The following is a 21,510-nucleotide window of genomic DNA, read 5'->3' as shown; positions in this document are numbered from 1 at the left end:
CGGGCAGGTGCTCTCTTCTTTTTTTCTTTTTTTTTTTTAAACATCTATTTTATGGAAATTCTGTCACTAGAAGAGGACACGCCTGAGAGGCTGTCTGTGTTGTGATATAGCTGTCCTTGGATCTGATATAGTTGCGTCTTGGTCTGGAGGTCAATGGTAATCCTAAACAGGAGAGCTCCGGTTGCTTGTCACAGGAAGATTTCAGTCAGCCATGTTATCTGTGCTAAATACATTTTCAAGCATTATTATTCAGACATGACCTGTGGGAAGGAATCCCACTTCATTTTCTTCCCATAGAATCTATTTCTGAAGAATGTGGAGCTTGCATTCTTCTTCCACCTTCAGGGGTTGTCTTTCAGAATGACTCCTACTGCACTGAGCCACGGTGGGGGGCAGAAACAAGTTGTTTGCACTCTTATCCCTCACTGGATTTAACTATTTTCACTCTCTACAGTTTTTATTATTTCACATTTATTGGGATATCACTACTTACTTTTCAAGAGTGAATTTTGCAATGATGGTGTCTGTACAACTTATTTGTATGTAATTGGAGTTTAGGAGAACTCTTAATTCTCACTTTTAAAAAGAATTATGGAAATATTTTGGGGCTTTTGAGATATCTAAGACTGTCCTTAAAGCCCTTCAGCTGGCCTAATTGCAGAGGGCCAAAAACCTTAAGAGCAAGGGGAGTTTCCTTCATGGCTCACTCTGCTAGCATGTCACGAGTAAAAATTCTGTATATCTTCAGCGAAGCAGTTAGCAAGGTATTCTGACAAGGTATTCTAGCAAGGTATTTCCTTCTCCTGACTCGTTTTTATTTTATGATGTGGCAATACCAGTCTGGACACTCCACAGGACTTACTAATATTGATCAGATAGTCAAAGTAGTGTAGGCTAACTACAGCTGCTTTCCATTTCTGAAAACTCTCAATTGGGTAAGCCTGCCTATGTATTCAGAGAGAGAAATGGGAGTGAAAATTCTGCAGCTTGGCATAGTATTTTAAATGTCTGAGAGATGAGGGGACTCTTTCATACTGGTGTTGCCAGAATACAAACAACAATTAGTGAGAAAAGGGAAATTTCTTCCCTTTGTTGAATTTAGTTAAGTGATGTGAAATTGAATTGATTTATTGATAACCATAACAACTCTGCCTGATTTTGTTGTGACTTTGTATGCAAAAGTCAGAGGGTCACAATATTTTGAGCAAAAAATATTTATTTTCCAGTAAGTTTAATATGGTTTAGTAATTAACTAATACTCTAAAGCTATTAAAATCACTCTGCCACAGATCCAAATTGTAGCATTAATGGAAGAATTTCGCCCAGTTAGTGGGCTGGGAAGGCATACAAAGACTGATGCTTTATGAAAATGCTGTCATAGTCATGACAGACATATGGTCTTAAGTGATCACAAATTGTTCAAACTGGAGAATTTAATAAGTTAATTAATTTTACTAATTAAATTTCTCTAGTCTAAGATGTGAAAATCCAGGATAAAATATTTTCTGTGAAATACCGGGGTCAATTCTCCACTGAGACATTCATCCTATGATGGCAAGAGCTTTATATATTGGTAAAAAAAACAAGGTATCGGCCCTGCAAATTTTTTAATTTTTAAATAGACAATGTAATAAAGAATTAGTGGATGGAATGCAACAAATCATATGATTGAGTGGTTAGTTCCATGGTGATGGTGGGAGGGTTGGTACTTGTGTTAAGTTTTTTTTGTGTAGAATACATTAGTTTTTAAAAGTGTAATTTCTCTCTATATTAATTACATTTTATATATTCCCCATTTAAAATCTCTTACTCATTGTGGATATATTATCAAACCCTCAGTTAAATTTCATGGTAGTGGCACAAACAACTTTGATTTTAGATGTGACAGTATTGAACATTAATCTCTCTTGCTTGCCACCCAAAACTAGTCTTCCTTATTAATACTGAGTTATGGCTGATAAGATATTTAGAAATCAATGCTTCAATTTCTAAAAACGTAAGTGGCTTTTTTTCTTTTTTCTGCTTATAGATGCCACCTCAAATGAACAGCAAAATCTCTTTTGTCAGAAGTTACAGCAGTGTTGTATACTGTTTGACTTCATGGACTCTGTTTCAGACCTGAGGAGCAAAGAAATTAAGAGAGCCACATTGAATGAACTGGTTGAATACGTTTCAACAACTCGTGGTGTGATTATTGAGTCAGCATATGCTGACATAGTGAAAATGGTAAGTAAAAACTGGAGTTGAACGGTATTTATTTATTTGATATATTTAAAACTAAATAAAACATTTCTTACTGATCATTAGCTTCTGTCTGAATTTATATTGTTACATAATAGTTGTAGAGCATTGCCATGGCTGACACTACCTGTAAATTTAGTATAGTTCATAAGTAATCAACTCAAACAGCCTAAAGAATTATTTAGAAAGCTTTGCTGAATTTGTCAAATCTGAAAAGTCGCTTTATTTGATATAGCATGGTAAATGCAATATAGCTAAATTTTTAGATGTGATGTATGAAGAAAGTTAGCTCTGGACAAGCTGAAAAAAAATCCCACAAGGTTCAGAAAATGAGAACATTTTGAGTTGTTCTGCCTGTGCTTCCTTACTTGAGAATTGCAATAGATGTATGGACTCTTAAGGGTGAGTATCGGAGCTAAAACTCAGGGAGAGATTCTTACTGAAGTTAGAATCAATAGAAAGGAAGCTTCTCTACAAGGAGGAAGGAACTGGTCCTACTCAGAGTAAATGCACTTACAACTACCTTAAATCATTTAGGTGTAACTGTATAGTCTAGAGTCAACATAAACTGATGTGTACTGCAGAGCCCTTTCTGTAAATTACTGTGATTATAAAACAAACAAGAAATTATTTACAGTTGTTAACTACAGTAACTTCTGTTTTTTCTGCTCTTATGTAAGGAAGAGATGTTTGTGTTTCAAAGCAATCTCTGTGCTTCTCATTCACTTTTTGTTTTTGAGGTACATATTGCATGTATTTAAATCTTGATTGACTGATAGCTCTTTTAATTTACCCATCTATAGTCTTCTGAGCAACAGTTTGAAGACTTTAATATAGGAGAAAAAAATGTTCTTAGCTCTGTCTCGCATACAGGGATCTGTAAAACATCAGTCTGTCATTCTGACTTTGAAATGTAGTAGTAATACTGACAGATTGACAACAACTTCATAAGTATGGTCTACCATCCAGTTATAGAATAATTCTTCCCCATACTTTGTTGAACCTAATTTTTTTCCACTTTCCTGCTGTAAAACTAGCTAAATTTTCCTTTCTCTCCTCAACAATTGAGAGATTCTAGCTGGGTGTTTAAGGTGAAGAAAACTGGCATTAGGCAGTAGAAGAGGGTCAAGTATAGTGAAGTGGCCATTAGGAAGACTGTTGGGTGGAGGACAGGTATATAGGGGAGTAGAATGAAAAGTTGATTGAAAAGTAGTCAGAGGGAAAAAGGCATTGAGCTCATAAAGTTGAGACAGAAGACAGCATGATGAATCAGAAACTCCTGGAGATCTACTGAAGATATGATCTGGGAGAGTCACCCAGAAATACAAGAAGAAGCATCTTCAGTAGAGTATCTCCTCCACCCTTTTTTGATCTCATAAGAAACATCCACCCTGGTTTCCAGCAATATAGCCCCTAGCCACTTATCCTTAAAACATACTGTCTTGGCCTTATTGGGCTCCTTGGGGACAACCAGGTAGGAAACCTTCCTCAACTGCCCACCTGTACAATTAAATCTTCCTCTTTCATGAGACATTGTAGATCTACTCAAGAGGATCAGCGTCTACAGCCTCAGACTGCACTTGCACGAACATGGCAGTAAGGAAGAGTACCTGAAGGAAATGGAATCCGACAACAATATATTCTTCCTTGACCAAAGAGGCAGTCATCCCTTCTTCTCCTAGACAGGTGGTTGATTTTAGGAACTTTCCAGACCTCCTGCAACACATGACAGGCTACTTGGAGATTCCAGTGGAAGTAGTGCAAGAAAAATCCCTTTCTTCACTTTGGTAAAGAGCAGAAGAAACGTCTGCTTGACTGATTCACATAGGAGAATGGAAGAGGTTTTCTATTTGTGCAGTGCAGTGTCACTTGTCTCGTGTGGAAGCCCCTGTTTCTGCTATTTTGGAATATTAACTATTTTAAAAACATTTTGGACTTTATCAGCTCTAAGTATATATTTATCAGCAATGTCTGCACATTCGCCCATGCAAAGTCTTACTATATTTTCCCCACCTCCAGTTGCTAGAGTCCTCAAAGGTCTCATTTATTTATAATGACCTGAAAATCAAAAAGGGAATTGTACAAAAAGGGAAAATGTAGACAAATTGCTAAAGATGAATACAAAAGAATAGCACAAGCATATAGGGACAAAATCAGAAAGGCTAAGGCACAAAATGAGTTACATGTAGCAAGGGACATAAGCAGTAAGAAGTTTTTAAATATGCTAGAAGCAAGAGAAAGATGAAAAGCGTAGTCCACTACTTAGTGGGAAGGAGAGCTAATAACGATATCAGGAAGGCTGAGGTGTTTAATGCCTATTTTGCTTCAGTCTTCACTAAAAAGATTAACTGTGACTAGATGCTTAACACAATTAATATTAAGAAGGGGGAAGGAACACAAGCCAAAACAAGGAAAGAACAGGTTAAATATTGAGATAAGTTAGATATATTCAAGTTGCCACAGGGCAAAATGGAATCAACCTAGGGTACTTAGGAACTAGCTGAAGAACTCTTGGAACTGTTAGCAATTATCTTTGAGAACTCATGGGGGACTGGTGAGGTGCCAGAGGACTGGAGAAGGGCAAACATAGTACATATATCTAGAAAGACAGGGGTGGGGAGTGGGAAGAGGAACGGGGGAATGATAGGTCAGTCACCCTATCTTTGATACCTGGAAAGAGACTGAAACGCATCATTTAACAATCAATTTGTAAGCACCTAGAGATGACATAAGATAACATAATAGCCAACATGACTTTGTCAGAACAAATCATTCCAACTGACCTAATATCCTTCTTTAATAGGGGTATTGGCCTAGTTGACGGGGGAGAGCAGTAAATTTGATAGATTTTGGTTTTAGTAAGGCTTTTGACACAGTCGCACATGACAGTCTCATAAACTACAGAAATGTGGTCTAGATGAAATTATTCGAAGGTGGGTACATAACTGGTTGAAAGACCATACTCAGAGGAGTTATCAGTGATTCACAGTCTAACTGGGAGGACATATCTAATCGATCCAGGGTCAATGGCCAGACCCAGGCCAGACATTTTCATTAATGACTTGGAGAGTGGAGTGGAGAGTCTGATGAAAATTTGTGAATGACACTGACTGGGAGGGGTTGGAAGCATTTTGGAGAATTGGTCTGAAATTAACAAGATGAAATTCAATGAAGATAAGTGCAAAGTTGTGAACTTAAGAAAGAAAAATCAAATGCACTTGTGCAAAATAGAGAATAACTGGATAGGCACTAGTACTGCAGAAAAGGATCTGGGAGTTAAAGTGGATCCCAAATTGAATATGAGCCAACATTGTGTGTCGGTGGCAAAAATGGCTAGTATTTTGGAGTATATTAACAGGAGTGTCATATATAAGGTATGGGAGGTAGCTTTCCCACTCTTCTTGGCACTGGTGAGGCCTCAGTTGGAGTATTGTGTCCAGTTCTGGGTGCCATACTTTAAGATGTGGGAAAATTGTAGAGTCCAGGGGAGAGCAACAAATATGACAAAAGATTTGGAATATCTGATTTGTGAGGAAGGGTTAAAAACACGAGGCCAATTTAATCTTGAGAAAAGAAAACTGAGAGGAGAACCTGATAAATCTTCAAATATGTTAAGGGCTGTTCTAAAGAGGACTTTGATCATTCATTCTCCATGGCCACTTGAGGTAGGACAAGAAGTAATGGGCTTAATCTGCAGTAAGGGAGTGTAGGTTAGATATTGGGAAAAGCTTTCTAATTTTAAGGATAGCTAAGCACTGGAATAGGCTTCCTAAAGATGTTGTGGAATCCCTGTCACTGGAGCTTTTTAAGAACAGGTTAGACAAACAGCTGTAGGGAATGGTCTAAGTATACGTGGCCCTGCCTCAGCTCAGGAGTCTAGACTAGATGACCTTCTAGCCCTACATTTCTATGATTTTGTTTTTCCTTCAATCTGAGAGCCTATTCTTTCCTAAAACCCCAACAGACTGTTATCGGGCTTAATGGAGATCTGTTTTGAACCCCTAGCAAACTGCCTTTATTCCCTCTTCCGCCTCATTGGTCTGTGAATATTGACTTTTTAGTATCCATAACTAACATCTGTTACAGGGTAGGGAAATTCAGACCCTTATGGCAGGTCCATTTTACAGTGTTCCTTAAAGATAAGGTGACTCTTAAGTCTCACCTCAAGTTCCTGCTGAAGATTGTGTCAGATTTTCATTTAAATCAGTTGATTGATTTCTCAGTTTTCTTCCCCAAACCCCACTGAAACAAGGGGCAAACACAATTGCACTCTCTCGTTGTAGTCAGGGCTCTTTCATGCTACCTGGACAAGACCAAATCATTCGGAAGCTCCCCTAATACTGTCTGTAGCCTTTGCAGACAGGATTAAGGGTCAAGCCATTTCTTCCTAAAGGTTGTCTAAATGAACTTCTAACCGTATTAGATCTTATTATCCATCATGCCCCACCAGTGAGAATTGCCACATAGTTTGATAAAACCTGGTGTAAATAGTCCAGATGAAGATTCAGACAGAAGACTGAATTCATAGTATATGTCGTTGGCTGGCATTACCTGTACTGTGGTTTTTTTTTGTTTTGTTTTGTTTTGTTTTTTGTTAGCAGAAAGAACTGGGAGTGTATTGTATTCTAGTGACCTTAACATTAGTGATACCAGGGGTGTTTATGCATTAGGCTTTTGTGCCAATAATGTTCTACTGTTACCACTGCCATTTCAGCCTTGCTGGTTGCAGTAAACAATAGCAGTGTTAGTGTAGATGGGATTTCAGGTGGCTGCTAGTAATTTAACCATCTAAGTGTACTCGGCATTGGTTGGGCATTTGACCGGTCCAAAAATAATCAGTCAATTGGCCAGTCAGACATTGGTCAGATACTGTCGAATGTCAAAAATAGTCAACTTTTTTAAAGCACTAATTTATTAGAACAGTAACAAAGAGTAAGACTTTATGGTCTCCAGTAGGCTTAGCCTTAGATACTTATGCCTAATAAAATAAGTTAAGTAATTTAGTTTTTGTAAACTCAGAAAAATGCAAAACATAATGAAATGATCTAAAAAATGAAGATTTAATTACTACTTTTTTTTTTAGGTTATCATTTAAATGTTAACATTATTCAAGACTGAACAGTTACAAAAAAAGAAAAATAAAATTAAACAGAAATAAACCAAACACAGAGGAACTATTAAAGAAAAGTCATTTAAAGAAAAGTCATTTAAAATGTGCTTATCTGAGGTAGGCAGCTTAATAGCTTTGCATCTTTTTGTTGTGTGTTGGAGGAAGGAGGTTTAATAACTGTGAACCCTCCTATCCCTTCCCCATTCCTTTTTGAGTTAATTACAATATGTTTATCTAGTCATTTTAGACTGTACGCTCTTCAGGATAGGAACCGCGTCTTTTAACTTGTTTAATGTGCTTTGTAAACCACCATGTACGTTAATGGCCTGGTATACAAATAAAGATATACATACATACATACATACAATGCTTATTCTAGAAGATTCCAGTCAATCAAGATGTTCAGTTTTTTCAATACAGATAGCATTAGCATGTAATAACATGAGTGATCAAGATGTTTAGGTAAGCTAGCAACAGATAGCACCATGATGCAGTCAAAATGGTAGGCCATGGCTTGCATCAGCATTGTTGCTGAAATATTTGACTGCGGTCAAATAATAGGTTGTCAGTTGACATTTGACTGGTCAGTTGACCGATTTGCCAAGCCTAATCTAAATATAAAGCAAGAGACAATCGATAGATACACATGGGGGAGTACAAGTGAACAGTGAGGCAGTATTGGTCAGTAATGTAGGCAGTGGGCTCTACATACCCACAGTCTAACCTTTATCAAGTATTTTTGTAGGCAAAGGAGAGTTTTTGAGGAAGGTTCTGAATTTGGGTAATGAGGTAGCATTGCAACGGTTTACAGGGAGCAGCTCCATGCATGTGGGAAATCATGGGGAAAAAGCACAAAGGTGCTTGCTTGTTGGAAAATGTAACAAGTGAACGATAGAGGCCGGTATTGTGAGCCGATCAGAGGTAAGCATCCACAGCTCAGTAGTGAATGAGAGATGATGGGTAGGATGGGGATTGACTATGAAAGGCCTTGAAAGTGAATACAAGCAGCTTATGTTTGATATGATAGAAATGCAGGAGCCAGTGTAAGAAATCACAAAGGTGAAATGATTAAAACAAACTAGGAAAATGATCTTTGCAGCAGCATTCTGAATGGATATGAGTGGGGCAAGATTGCATTTGTCAAGGTCAGAAAAAAGAAAGTTACAGTAATCAAGACACAAGATGATGAGAGCTTGGATGAGTTTTAACTGGATGGATGGGTGGATATGAGAGACCTTTTTTTGAGCAGTTCAGAAAGAATCAGCAAGATTTAGACATAGCCTGGATGTGAGGATCTAGCAAGAAGCCTGAATTGAAGATAATGCACATGTTATAGGCCTGAATGACCAGCAGGATGGTGGTAATGTCCACAGTCAGTACTTTTGGTGGCAGGTGCTCAGTCTTTTTCTCAAGATAATTCCAAAGCAGACTGTGAAGAGTAACAAAAGGATCTCACAATATTGGGTGACTGGGCAACAAAATGGCAGATGAAAGTCAGTGCTGATAAATGCAAAGTAATGACATGGCCAACTATACTTACAAATTTATGGGGTCTAAATTAGCTGTTAGCACTCAAAAAAGAGATCTTGGAGTCATTGTGGATAGTTCTCTGAAAACATCCTCTCAATATGCAGCAGCAGTCTCAAAAAAAAAAAAAAAAAAAGGCAGCTCCTAGTGTTAAGAACCATTAGGAAAGGGATAGATAAGGCAGAAAATATCATAAAACCTCTATATAAATTGATAATACACACAAGCCTTGAAAACTATGTGCAATTCTGGTCACCCAATCTCAAAAATATATATGTATTAGAATTGGAAAAGGTACAGAGAAGGGCAGCAAAAATGATTAGGGTCTTTTTAATATCTCCCATTTAATATTTAATGTTTAATACGGATATGTTTAATATTATTATTTAATCAATTAATATTAATAATGAATTAATACCAATGTTTAATTTAATATTATTATTAAGGTCTTTTTAATATCTCCTCATACGGACATGTCAGATTGGAAAAGAAACGACTAAGAGGGGATATGATAGAGGCGTATGATATCTTGACTGGTGTGGAGGAAGTGGTGTTTACTCTTTCACATAACCCAAAAAACAGGGGTCACCTAAGTTTCCCTCTAAGCTGCGCGGCCATGCAGCAGGCTATCAAGGGCGGCACACACTGGGAGGGTGCCGCACCCCTGGCCAAGCCCTGCTGGAGCTTCCAGGCTGTGGAGAGGTGCCCCTCCCCCAGCCCTGAGCTGCTGCAGTGAGAGGGGGTTTGGGGGAGTCCACTCTCCCTGCTGCAGCCCTGGGGCAGCCTGTACCCCAAACCCCTCATTCCTGGCCCCACCCCAGAGCCCTCACCCCCGGCACTTCAATCCTCTGCCCTGGCCCTGAGCCCTCTTCTGCACCCCAAACCCCTCATCCCTGGCACCACCCCAGAGCCCTCACCCCTCAGTCCCAGCCCTGAGCCCCCTCCCATACTCCAAAGCCCTCAACCCTACCCCCACCACACATCACCTCCATATTGGTACACATAACAAAATTCATTATGCACATGGACATAAAAAATTAGAGGGAACACTGGGGGTCACCCAATGAAGTTAATAGGCAGCAGGTTTAAAGAAAACAAAACAAAAAACCACACAACGCACAGTCAACCTATGGAACTTGTTGCCGGGAGATGTTGTGAATGCCAAAACTATCACAGGGTTCAAAAAAACTTGATAAGTTCACGGAGGATATGTCCATCAGTGGCTTTTAGTCAAGATGGTCAGAGATGCTACCCTATGCTCTGCTTTTTCCTTGCCTCTGTTTGCCAGAAGGTAGGAGTGGATGACAGGGGATGAATTACTCGATGATTGCCTGTCTGTTCATTCCCTCTGAAGCATCTGGCATTGGTCACTGACAGAAGACAGGATATTAGGCTAGGTGGACCATTGGCCTGACCCAGTATGGCCATTCTTATGTTAATAATGCACGGCATTGTAGGAAGGAGAATGAACTAGCAGTTAAAGCAGGGTAGTAGGCAGTGTTGTTCCCTTTCCAGGAAGTAGATCAGGGAAACTAGATGGTGTTATGAGTGTTATTGAGGCGCTCTGTTTCCGACTGCGAGATTACCCTCCCTCCCATACGGAGTATATTAAGGAATTCCCTACTGAATACTGGCAAGTCTGAGGAGATATTGTCATGGCTATTGAGGCCATATTGGCCTTTCCCTGTGTGTTCCCCTGAATTTAAAAGGCCTGAAGAAAGGGAGCCTTCTCCCAAAGTGGTTCAAGGGAAATGACCCTCCCCAGAATCATCCTGCCCAGATAAATCACTCTTGCTGGTACCAAGAAAACAGTCTCTCTTTTTACTTGTCCCAGATACTCTATCTGAAGAACTAGAGGTGTCTATCAAACATCTGTACACAGATCCAGATCTTGATGATAAAACATCTTCAAATGTGTGGGTATGCATCATCTCCTTTTCCTGGAAAGCTTAGAAATAACTACTATCTTAAAGATCCTTTCAGTAACATCAGAGACAATGACCCACCCAGTTCTGGATATTCTGGGTTCGCCTTCCAGAAGTAAGATACCTTGCTTTCTTGACACTAAGTATACCTAAATAAACCTGGTTAAATCCATCATCTAAACCAGCAGTTGCTAAGAAATCAGACAAGTTATACAATCTACATCTTCAGGGCTTCTTGTTCTTCCGGACCTACTCAGCTTCAAATTAATTGGTAGTGGAAACTGCCATTCTAAGAGCAAAAGGGGGTTGAGTCCACTCTACCCTTTCAGACAGAGTAAGAAGGTGGTAGATACTCTGGGTAGAAAAGTTTTGTGCTCTGCTACACCAGGCACTATTAGAATTGGAAACTATGAAGCACTAGTGTCCAGTTACCAATATTACCAATGGGAGGAAATAATACTGTTTTGCCCAGTCACTGCTGGAAGACCAGAGAAAACTAGCCAAAGCCCTTCTCATCAAAGATCGATTACCTGCTTAGCACATATTAAGAGCATCTTTCTGTACTTTTGATGCACCATTCACAATTACTTTAAGGGGCTTCTCCTTACCATGTTTGTGAATACTCCTGCAGTTACTCCAAAAACAAAAATCCCAAATAGATCTCCATTTAATGGTAAAAACAACATGGCATCTTAAAGATTAACAGATTTATTTGGGCATAAGCTATCATGGGTAAAAAGCTACTTCCTCAGATGTTTTTGTGGACACAGACTAACACAGGTACCCCTGTGATACTTGACACCATTTAATGGTGTCTAGCTGTTCAGCTGTATATCAGATGAAGTTCTAGAGAAACTGAAAGACATCAGGTCTATTGCAAAATCTATAGGATTTCTTAGATGACTCGGAAAAGATTTGGGGTAACTGTGTCTCTATTCCCTGTTCATTTCAAAAGAAACAATTGTAAGAGGCCCATGTTCAGCATCAGCAGACATGCACCCCCTACAAACAACGAGCTAAAGGGAGATCTGCTGCATAATCTTCCTTTGCACCAGCTTCAGGTTTGACAAGATGTACAAGAATCCCAGACCAGATATAAACCTGTCTGTCTCCCCTTAAATTTGGGAACTTTCTTAGATGACTATCACCACATCCAGTGATCTTGGAGATCATCCAGTAGTGCTGCTTCGTTCAATTAAACGCCATCTTTTTCTCCATCACCCCTTGTTCATTCCTTATCTCTCTTCAGGGATCCTCTTCACGGGAATTTACTAAGATCAAAAGTTTCTCTACTTGAGTCAGGTGCCATAGAGCAAATTTCAGAGGAAGGAATTTTTTTCAGGTAATTGCTGACCCCTGAGATGGAGGCTTCCAACCCATTCTAGACCTTCAGAGAAGTTAAATTTACTCATCAGCTCAAATTCCACATGCTTACCCTAGTCTCTGTCATGTCTGTCTTACCTACAGAGCACTGGTTTGAGGCATTTGATTTATAGGATACATATTTTCACATCTCAATCACACTTTCTAATTGAAAAGGTTAATTACTGTTGTGACTAAGATTGCTTAGTGTTAGAGGAGATCATTAATAAGTGGCTTCCATTGTGCCTATCTAAAGCATCTTGAGTATTCATAAAGTACCTTGCAGCAGCACATAGGAGATGTCAGAGTATCCATGTCTACACTTATTTGGATGATTGATTCATTGAGGTGTTCTAGGAGAATCAAGCAAAAGTTATGATACAGACAACACATTTCCAAACACTAGGATTCAAGATATATTGGAAGATGTCGTACACCGCTACAACCCAGATGACAATTTTGTTGGGGCAGCTTTTTTTCTGCCAGAAGAAAGATGTTTAGAGTAATAGTAATACTCAGGAGTGTTGTACCAATAAAATAAAAACCAGCAGGATCTTATTAAAGGGAAAAAGGCAAAATACCACATTTATTGTGAATACAGAAAGAATCACAGTAAGCAGTTAGTTATAGCTATAACATGCCATTCAATCTCATATTTAGTCACACATTCATTCATACAAACACACACACACACACACACACAGGTTCTGCAAGGTTGTTATCATAGTTACCAGCCTTAGAGTTGCTCATGCCAAGCCACTGGCCAGGTGGCCTGGACATGAGGAGGGAGCAGGGCCTTGTCAGATGCTCATCTGATGCTCCTGGAAGTTGGTTTGCAGAATCAGACCCCAAAGTTCTCACTTTTTAGAGTCTATTTTTATAGGAATTTCTTCCTATGCCAGTCTATGGGAATTGCTTCATCATGCTGTTGCTGAATCAATCAGCAGATAGCACATTCCTGACGGCTCCAAGATGTTATCTTGTTCTTTGGTTCTCCCATTCTTGAGGCTGTTGGGTGGATTCCAGTCTGCCCTCCGGGGGTGGGGGGGTCCTCTGGTTATTTCCACTTGACACCTTCTTCAGCCGATGGACACTGGATTCTTAGGCTGGCACCTCCCTGATCATTCAGTTATTATCCACACCAAGCATCCATCCACATACATCCTCTATCTCTATTTTAATCACAATTATTAATACAACAAAAGGGCGGGGAGCCTCTGGGTATTGTTTCTGTTGTTAGAGTATTGTTTTGAGTCTCTCTCTCTGTGAACTGCTTTGAGAACAGACTCTGTCTTAGAATGTACTAACACAATTAGCAGCTTGCAAGTTTCACACATAGAGGGAGAGAAACAGTACCAAAAACCAAGAGACCTCTTAATTAGTAATACCCTGGAATTGAAACTATGGGGAATCAAACTCATTTGTGATTTTAATACAGAACTTCTTTAATATGATCCAACATAATAACTCACGTCAAACAGCGATGTTCCTCAAGCTGATGGGCCTTATGACCTTGATGTACATATCTCCATATGCACGTCTAAAAACGAGGCCTCTACAACACTGGCTAGCAAGACCATTCCAAATATAGACAGCATGTTTATGAAATTGCCACTATCTCTAGAGTTGTGTTCCTATATCTCATGATGGATTTGAATGTAACTTCTTTTAAGACATTTCAGCATTAACTCCCTGGCTCCATTGGCCACAGTCATCTCAGATGCTTCCAATTTTGGCTAGGGAACTCATTACAAGAATTTGATTATTCATGGTTAGTGGAATTTCTGGGAGGAAAAATCCATATCAGTGTTTTAGAATTACGACCAATATATTGGTATCTCAAGTCCTTTCGCCCTCGACATGGAGAGTGTTTCAGGTAGCTATCAATAACGTCACAGCAGTATTTTACATGAACGTACTTGGGTGAGGACTGTGGGAAAGGTGCATAGTACAGCAAACTTATCCTATAGCTCTCCACTTTGCAGATAAGGAAAATATATACTACTGGCAGATTAGCTGAGCAGAGATTTTACTTGATCAGCAGAAGTAGCACTCAAGAACTCTGTAGTAAATGACATTTTCTCCCGGTGAGTTTATCTGGAAATAGATATATTTGCAGCAAGACTTAGCTCCAAACTTTGGCGGTCTTGCTCCAGGGTAGGAGTGGATAACGAGTCCATCTTGAATGACTTTCTTTTAGACTGGGGACTATTCTTTTTATAGTATTTTTCTCAATTTTTAAAGGGTGTTTTTTTGTCTCTAACTGCCTCTTTTATTCTCTTTAGCTATGGTGGCACGTTTTTGGCTCTCTTGTTTTTTGTTTTGTTTTTTAAAAGTGGGGTATACATTTCGTTTGAGCCTTTCTTATGGTGTTTTTAAATCGTTTCCATGCAGCTTGCAGTCATTTCACTCTTGTGACTGTTCCTTGTAATTTCTGTTTAATTAGTTTCCTCATTTTTATGTAGTTCCCCTTTTTGAAGTTAAATGCTCTTGTGAACCCTGAACCAAGAATGAGAGTTTAGGGTTGGGATAATATACCTAAGAGTACTTCTCATGTACTAACTAATCTTTCTGAGATTTTTTTTTAAAGTTGTGAAATCAAATTTGGACATCCTTTTCCTACAACTTTCTTCAATTTTCTTATTTCCAGTGTATTATAAACCTTTTTCCTGCGTAAGACTCGAACAAGTTGTATAACTCCAGTTTCTAAAAGGGGATTTGCTCGTTCCACAGTCATGCCTTGGAAGAAGGATCACTGAAAAGAGGGGGAATTTGATGTTGGCATGGTGTTGAACTGGAGAGATTAATCTGTCTGATCTCTTTGGGCACTTTTTCAAAGGCATAAGTGGCGGCTTTTGGTGCCTGACTGCTATTTGTCCCTTTTGAAAATCTCTATTTCCTTGGACCCAATAGGGTAAAGAAAATTGAAAGTTGTACCTGGAAAAATTGAGCCAAATGGTCCTTGAAGGAATAATGGAAAGGGCAAAATACAAAATCAACTTGGGATTCTCTAGCAGATTTTCAAAAATACTATTTATCATGAACAGTGTGAAGCAGATTCCCTCAGGCAAACAAAGATATGTTTTCTTTTTGACTGCCGAAACATTTTTGTTCTCTTGTCTAAACTTCAGTGGGCTTGGGAAAATTCCTGAAGAAGATTCCTTGTGTTTCTGAAAAGGTCCTTGCACTGTCCCTTCTGTAAGATGACTGGCTTAGATCTGAAAATGCTTGTAAAACTGCATCTTTTAATTTTTCTAAATTGAGGTCTGTCCTAAAACTAAGACTTACAGCTGTGTGTAACATAATTTTTGGCATTCTTCAAACTTTGTAAGATCTTCAAGCAAAGAGACAGTAAGGATTTGATATTTCTAATGTAATAACAAGTAGAAATATTTGTGGAAGGGTCTCCCTTACATTCAAATGTAGTGCTGCTAACTCACAATTTTTATTGCAAGTTATGTAAGTTTGATGTTTTACTTAAAGCCCAGTTCTTGCAATCAAGTAATTATGTGAAAATTTCAGCTTTTAATTAAAAAGAAAGACGTTTCTAGTTCTCATGTTTGCAAATAACAGCTTGAAAATGCAGCCCAAATGCCCAGAAAACTGAAAACCTAAAGACAAAATTAACCTAATTTTTAAAAAGTCTTGTGATTTTTCTGTGGCCTGACTCATGACTTTTGAATATTTGGGACTGATGATAATGCAAAGGTGAAAAGAAAAGGGCAAAACAATTGTTTAAAAACATTCTTGTTTCAGTTCATCTTGATATTAGATAGAGGCAATTGTTTAGCATGGGCTTTTGAAATTTGATGAGCCACACTACAAGTAATCAATTTTTTTTCTTTGCAGATTAGTTCTAATATTTTCAGAACACTTCCACCAAGTGATAATCCAGATTTTGATCCAGAAGAAGATGAACCTACTCTTGAAGCCTCCTGGCCTCACATACAGGTATGGGATTACTTTTTCAACCAATCTTGAAATGTAGAAACTAAATGGTGATGTATTCCTATGGATATTTCTCAAAAAGAACAATTTATTGCATCTGCTTATCATTCCCCCTTCTAAATTTAGAAACAGTTGGATTATTTTTTGAAAAAGTTTAAATGCATCTTTCTGCCACACTCACACACATGAGCCCCTCAGAAAGGAGTTAGGTGTGTTTTGATTCTTGAAACCAAGCCCCTATATTTTTATTATCCTATCATAGCTGAAAACCTGGCATATGTGTTTCATGTACAATATAGCAGTATTTTGGCTTCACTTTTATCACAATCATTTTTAAGCATTGCATATTTTGTACACTTAATAGTGGGTTTTCTGTATGGTTTAACTAAAGTACAGATGTATATCCACAAATGAGTGTTTTCCTTTTTGATAGTTTAAAAAAAAAAAAGCAATAGACTTAATTTTTCTTTTGAGCAAGACAAATATCTCCCTCTTCTTCCCCTCCCCCTGCCCCCAAAAGCCTACAATACAGGCATTGTAGTTGGATAACAGTTGGCGAGTTATTTCATTGTTTCACTCCTGTACCAACCTCGTGACTTTGTAGCAGTGCTCTATTAATCACGATTGATTTGTGATACTGTTTTTTTTCACATAACTGTTTATTTGAACAAGCAAACATAGGTTGTAGTCAGCAGGGTTCTGATCGCATGTAGTGACCGTACATTGGCTTGGTTTGGGGGGGCGGGGGGGAGTCCTCTTGCATTAAATCAATAGGGAGCAGATAATTATACTACCTGGTGCGCACCACTACAAATCATTTGGTGATTTCATATGCCACTTTTTGACACTATAATCCATAATTGTGCTACTTTAGTTAAATTACAGAGAATAGTGCCATGAATATTCTCTACAAAAAGTACCTGTTCAAGGCAGTATTTGGATGCTTAGTCATGTTAAAGATACAAATTTCCCTGAGCACTGACCATTCAGCCTAAGGTTCCTAATAACTATTAACCCCCTGGGGGAAAGGAAAATGTCTTTGACTGAATTTTACCTGCATGAGAAATAGCTATAATTGCAATGAGTCAGAGGCTTGATGAAAGGAAGGAGATTAGAGCAGATGACTCCTACATACAGTAAGCACATAGATCAGCCATATCAAAGGACTTTGGTCCATCAGGAGTTAGAACTTAGAAAGGCCTGTGAAGTTCACTTGCAGGCATAAGACAGAGATCTACCTCTCCCTATAGAAGTGATGTTTCTCTTGACATGCTCAGTTCTTCTTAGAGTATATGTTCCTATGGGTGCTCCACCCTATGGGGGGTGTGTGTGTGCGCGCGCCTTTGTGCTCTCTGCCAGAGAATGCAAAGCAATATCTGTGCAGAGCAGCACCTTGTGCTTCCAAATAAGGGCGTATAAGCAGTCACGAAGCTGCTCCACTCACCTCCTTCTCAACCACCTCTGGCTTGAGACAAAGCAGTTGCATCTCCACTGTTCTCAGCTTCCCACTTTTCTTAACATAGATATTTTCTTTTTTTTCTCTAGTTCAGTTATTTTATTTCTTCACTCCTGTTCTGTTTAGAGGGGGCTTTGCCCCCCCCCTTTTTTTTTTCTTGTTAAAACCCATGTTTTTAGTCCTTTAGCACTACAGGTTATGCAGAAGACCCTGAGGTTTAAGCCCTGCCAGACTTGCCACACGTCTTTGCCCCATAGTGATGGGCATTGGAGATGCCTCCACTGCCTTGGAGACACCTACCCAAAATGTATGGTCTGCACAGGGTTTAAAGGCAGGTCTAGAAAAGACAGACAGGCTAGACTTAAGAACCTTCTAATGGAAAGCTTACTAGTCCCAGCGGGATCCACTCCTCTCCCTGCCCTCCGGTACATTGGCCTCAATGTCCCAGGCTGCTCCGGTAGCTGTTGCAGTTCCAGCAGCACCTTCGCATGTTAGGACATCTAAGAAGAAGCCTCTTTCTCTTGCAAGGGAAACAAGGCAGAGAGGAAGGTCACACCATAAATCCCACACTAGTGAGATCTTGCATCTCTCAAGGGGTCAAGGGCCTCGAGCAACCTACTTTCCCAGATGCTTTTCTGCATGACTCCATCCCCACTTTAGAGGCATACTAGCCACTTGCTGCATGGGAACACATTATTTCAAACAGATGGATATTGGAGGTGATCAGCATGGGCTATTTATTTGCTTCCACTCTATTTCTCTCCCTCCTCCTTTCCCCATCTCTTTGCAGGGACCCTTCTCACAAAGAGCTCTTAAAACAAGAGGTCCTGTCCCTCTTACTCCTGAGGGAGATTGAGCAAGTTCTCCCAGAATTTGTTGGAAGGGGGTTCGATTTCAACTATTTCCTAGTCCTCAAGAGGGGCTGAGGATGGAGACTGATCCTTGACCTCAGAAACCTGAACACACACATCCTATCGTAGCACTTTAAGAGGGTGATGCTAGCCACCGTAATTCCATCCATAGATTTGAGAGACTGGTTCATCACCCTCAACTTCCAGGATGCCTACTTTCATTTAGCCATCCACCCATCCCACAAATGTTTCATAATAGGCTCAGAACTCTACCAGTACTGAGTCCTTCCCTTTGAGCTCTCAATGGCCTTGGGGGTCTTTACAAAGCTGCACTCAGCAATGGTGGCTCAGTGGGCTTTAGCAGTATTCCCATACCCCCTGGACAATTAGGTCCTGAGGGGTCAATCAGCTCTAGTGGTCCAGTTGGCAACTTCTAAGGTTCTAACCCTATTTCAGTCTCTGGGCCTTTGTATCAATCAGGAGAAGTCTACATTGACCCCAGTCCAAAGAGTAGATTCTTTTGGAGCCACTGTAGACTCCCTAACCGCCTATCTCCCCAAAGGGATTTTCCACTCTGTCTAGTCTAATCTCAGCAATACAGCACAGCCTGCAAACTGCAAGTATCTGCCTACAACTTGGGCCACGTGTTGGCCTTCACGTTTGTCACACCTCAAATGAGATTGCACCTCAGGTGCCTTCACACGTGGCTTAACGCTGTACATCCCAAACAGCGACTCCAAACTCATCACAGTATCTCAAAGTTTTGGTCTCTCTCAGGTAGTGGAAGGACCCACTGAAGGTCTCCATAAGAACCCCTTCATCAGACCCCACCCCCAACCCTCAAAAATCCTCTCAATAGATAAATCTCTCTTCTCTTATGAGATGCGGGGGGAGCTCACCTCCAAGAAGCCACAGCCCAGGGCAAGTGGTCCACACCAGAGGTCTCACTCCACCTCAGTAATCCTGTTCATTATGCTTATCAGCACGTCCTATTCACCATACAGGGCCAGTTCATCAAAATAATGCTGGACAACAGGGAAGCAATATAATATAGCGACCAACAGGGTGAAGCCAAGAGCCAAGTCCTTAAGTGCATTTTCTATCAGATGGAAATCTCTGCATTTTTTCTTCCAGGCCTACAGAATACAATTTCTGATTCCCTGAGCAGAAAATTCCTTCAGGACCATGAATAGGAGCTCAATGATTCTGTCTTTCACAGCATCTGCCAGACCTGGGATCTCCCAGAAGCAGACCTTTGTCAACCCAAAGAACAGGAAATGTCACCTTTTCTGTTCTAAGGGAGGACAGGGCTGCAATTGATTGAGAGATCCCCTGTTAATACCATGGTCCCGTATCCGGCTGTATGCTTACCCGTCGCTACCCCTCATTCTCAAGACATTGCTCTTTCCTGTTGCAGTTTGGGTAAGGGTTATTCTCATAGTGCTGCCCTATCCAAGACAAGTGTGGTACTCTAACCTCCTTCATCTATCTGTGGCCTCTCTGTCTTCCTCTCTCAGAAAGGATCTCCTGTCACAGAACTCTGGGACCCTTATCCATCTAAACCGCTCCTCCCTGAACCTGAGAGAATGGTTCTTGAGCCTGGAGCTAACCTGTTTAGATAAGTCCAGTCAGTTCTCCTATCTAGCAGGAAACCTTAGTTTTGCAAAACTTACCTTACACTTCTATTCCCGGTGTTCTCTTCACTTTTCTTAAGCATCAGTTCCACTGTCCAAAACCCTAGATTACCTGTTCGATTTAAAGACTCAAGTTTATCAGTGAGCTCAGAGTACATTTGGCTGCTATCACAGCCTTCCACTCACTCACTGAGGGCATCTCAATTTTTGTCCACAGTACTACAGCCAGTTTTCTCAAGGGCATGTATAACTTGTTTTTCCCTGTATGGAACCCGGCCCACCAGTGGGACCTTAATTTGGTTCTCAGTGCTCTGAGGAAACCACCCTTTTACCAGTGGCTACCTGTTCCCTCCTTCACTTCAAGATCTTATTCCTTATAGCTATCATTTTGACTAGACAAAGGGAAAAACTCAGTGCTCACATGGCAGACCCACCATTTACTACCTTCAATAGAGATAAAGTTATACTATGTCTCCATCCTCACTTCCTCCCTGAGGTCTCTTCGAAATACCATATTAATCAAGAAATCCATCTACCAGCATTCTACCCAGAGTCTCATGCCTCCAGAGAGGAAACTAGCCTACATGCTCTAGATGTCAGAAGGGCTCTTGCCTTCTACCTTGACAGGACTGTGATGTTCAGGGCCTCCAGATTATTTGTATCCTTTGCAGAGATGGTGAAGGAACAGCCTATTTCCATGCAGACTGTCAAAGCGGGTTTCAGGATGCATTTTAACTAGGGCTGTCAAGCAATTAAAAAAATAATCATGATTAATCGCATGATTAAAAAAATTAATCATGCTATTAATCATGCTGTTAATAGAATCCCATTTATTTAAATATTTTTGATGTTTTCTGCATTTTCAAATATATTGATTTCAATTACAACACAGAATACAAAGTGTACAATGCTCACTTTATATTTATTTTTGATTACAAATATTTGCACTGTAAAAAACAAAAGAAATAGTATTTTTTCAATTCACCTAATACAATTACTGTAATGCAATCTCTTTATCATGAAAGTTGAACTTATAAAAGTAGAATTATGTAAAAAAACAAAAAACCAAAAACCTGCATTCAAAAATAAAACAATGTGAAACTTTAGAACCTACAAATCCACCCAGTCCTACTTCAGTCAATCACTCAGACAAACATGTTTCGTTACAATTTGCAGGAGATAATGCTGCTCGCTTCTTGTTTACAATGTCACCTGAAAGTGAGAACAGGAGTTCGCATGGCACTGTTGTAGCCGGCGTCGCAAGATATTTACGTGCCAGATCTGCTGAAGATTCATATGTCCCTTCATATTTCAACCACCATTCCAGAGAACATGCGTCCATGTTGATGATGGGTTCTGTTCGATAACAATCCAAAGCAGAGTGGACTAACGCGTGTTCATTTTCATCATCTGAGCCAGATGCCACCAGCAGAAGGTCTGTTTCTTTTTTGGTGGT

The 21,510-nt window shown here is 39.8% G+C and overlaps 1 protein-coding gene across 2 annotated transcripts in view; it reads left to right on the top strand.

The window, feature by feature from the left end:
- The window catches only part of PPP2R5A (protein phosphatase 2 regulatory subunit B'alpha), a 96,464-nt gene that overhangs the window by 38,055 nt on the left and 36,899 nt on the right, over positions 1 to 21,510 (top strand). For both annotated transcript variants that reach the window (XM_073338975.2, XM_073338974.2), the window contains exons 2-3: positions 2,030 to 2,226; positions 16,015 to 16,116. In XM_073338975.2, coding sequence (XP_073195076.1) covers positions 2,030 to 2,226; positions 16,015 to 16,116 — 299 coding nt within the window. The remainder of the gene's footprint in view (positions 1 to 2,029; positions 2,227 to 16,014; positions 16,117 to 21,510) is intronic.

The sequence above is a fragment of the Lepidochelys kempii genome, chromosome 3 (genome assembly GCF_965140285.1).
Source record: "Lepidochelys kempii isolate rLepKem1 chromosome 3, rLepKem1.hap1, whole genome shotgun sequence".
NCBI classification, from domain to species: domain Eukaryota; kingdom Metazoa; phylum Chordata; order Testudines; family Cheloniidae; genus Lepidochelys; species Lepidochelys kempii.
The sequence above is the reverse complement of the archived record's forward strand: the minus strand, read 5'-3'. Positions and strand labels throughout refer to the sequence as shown.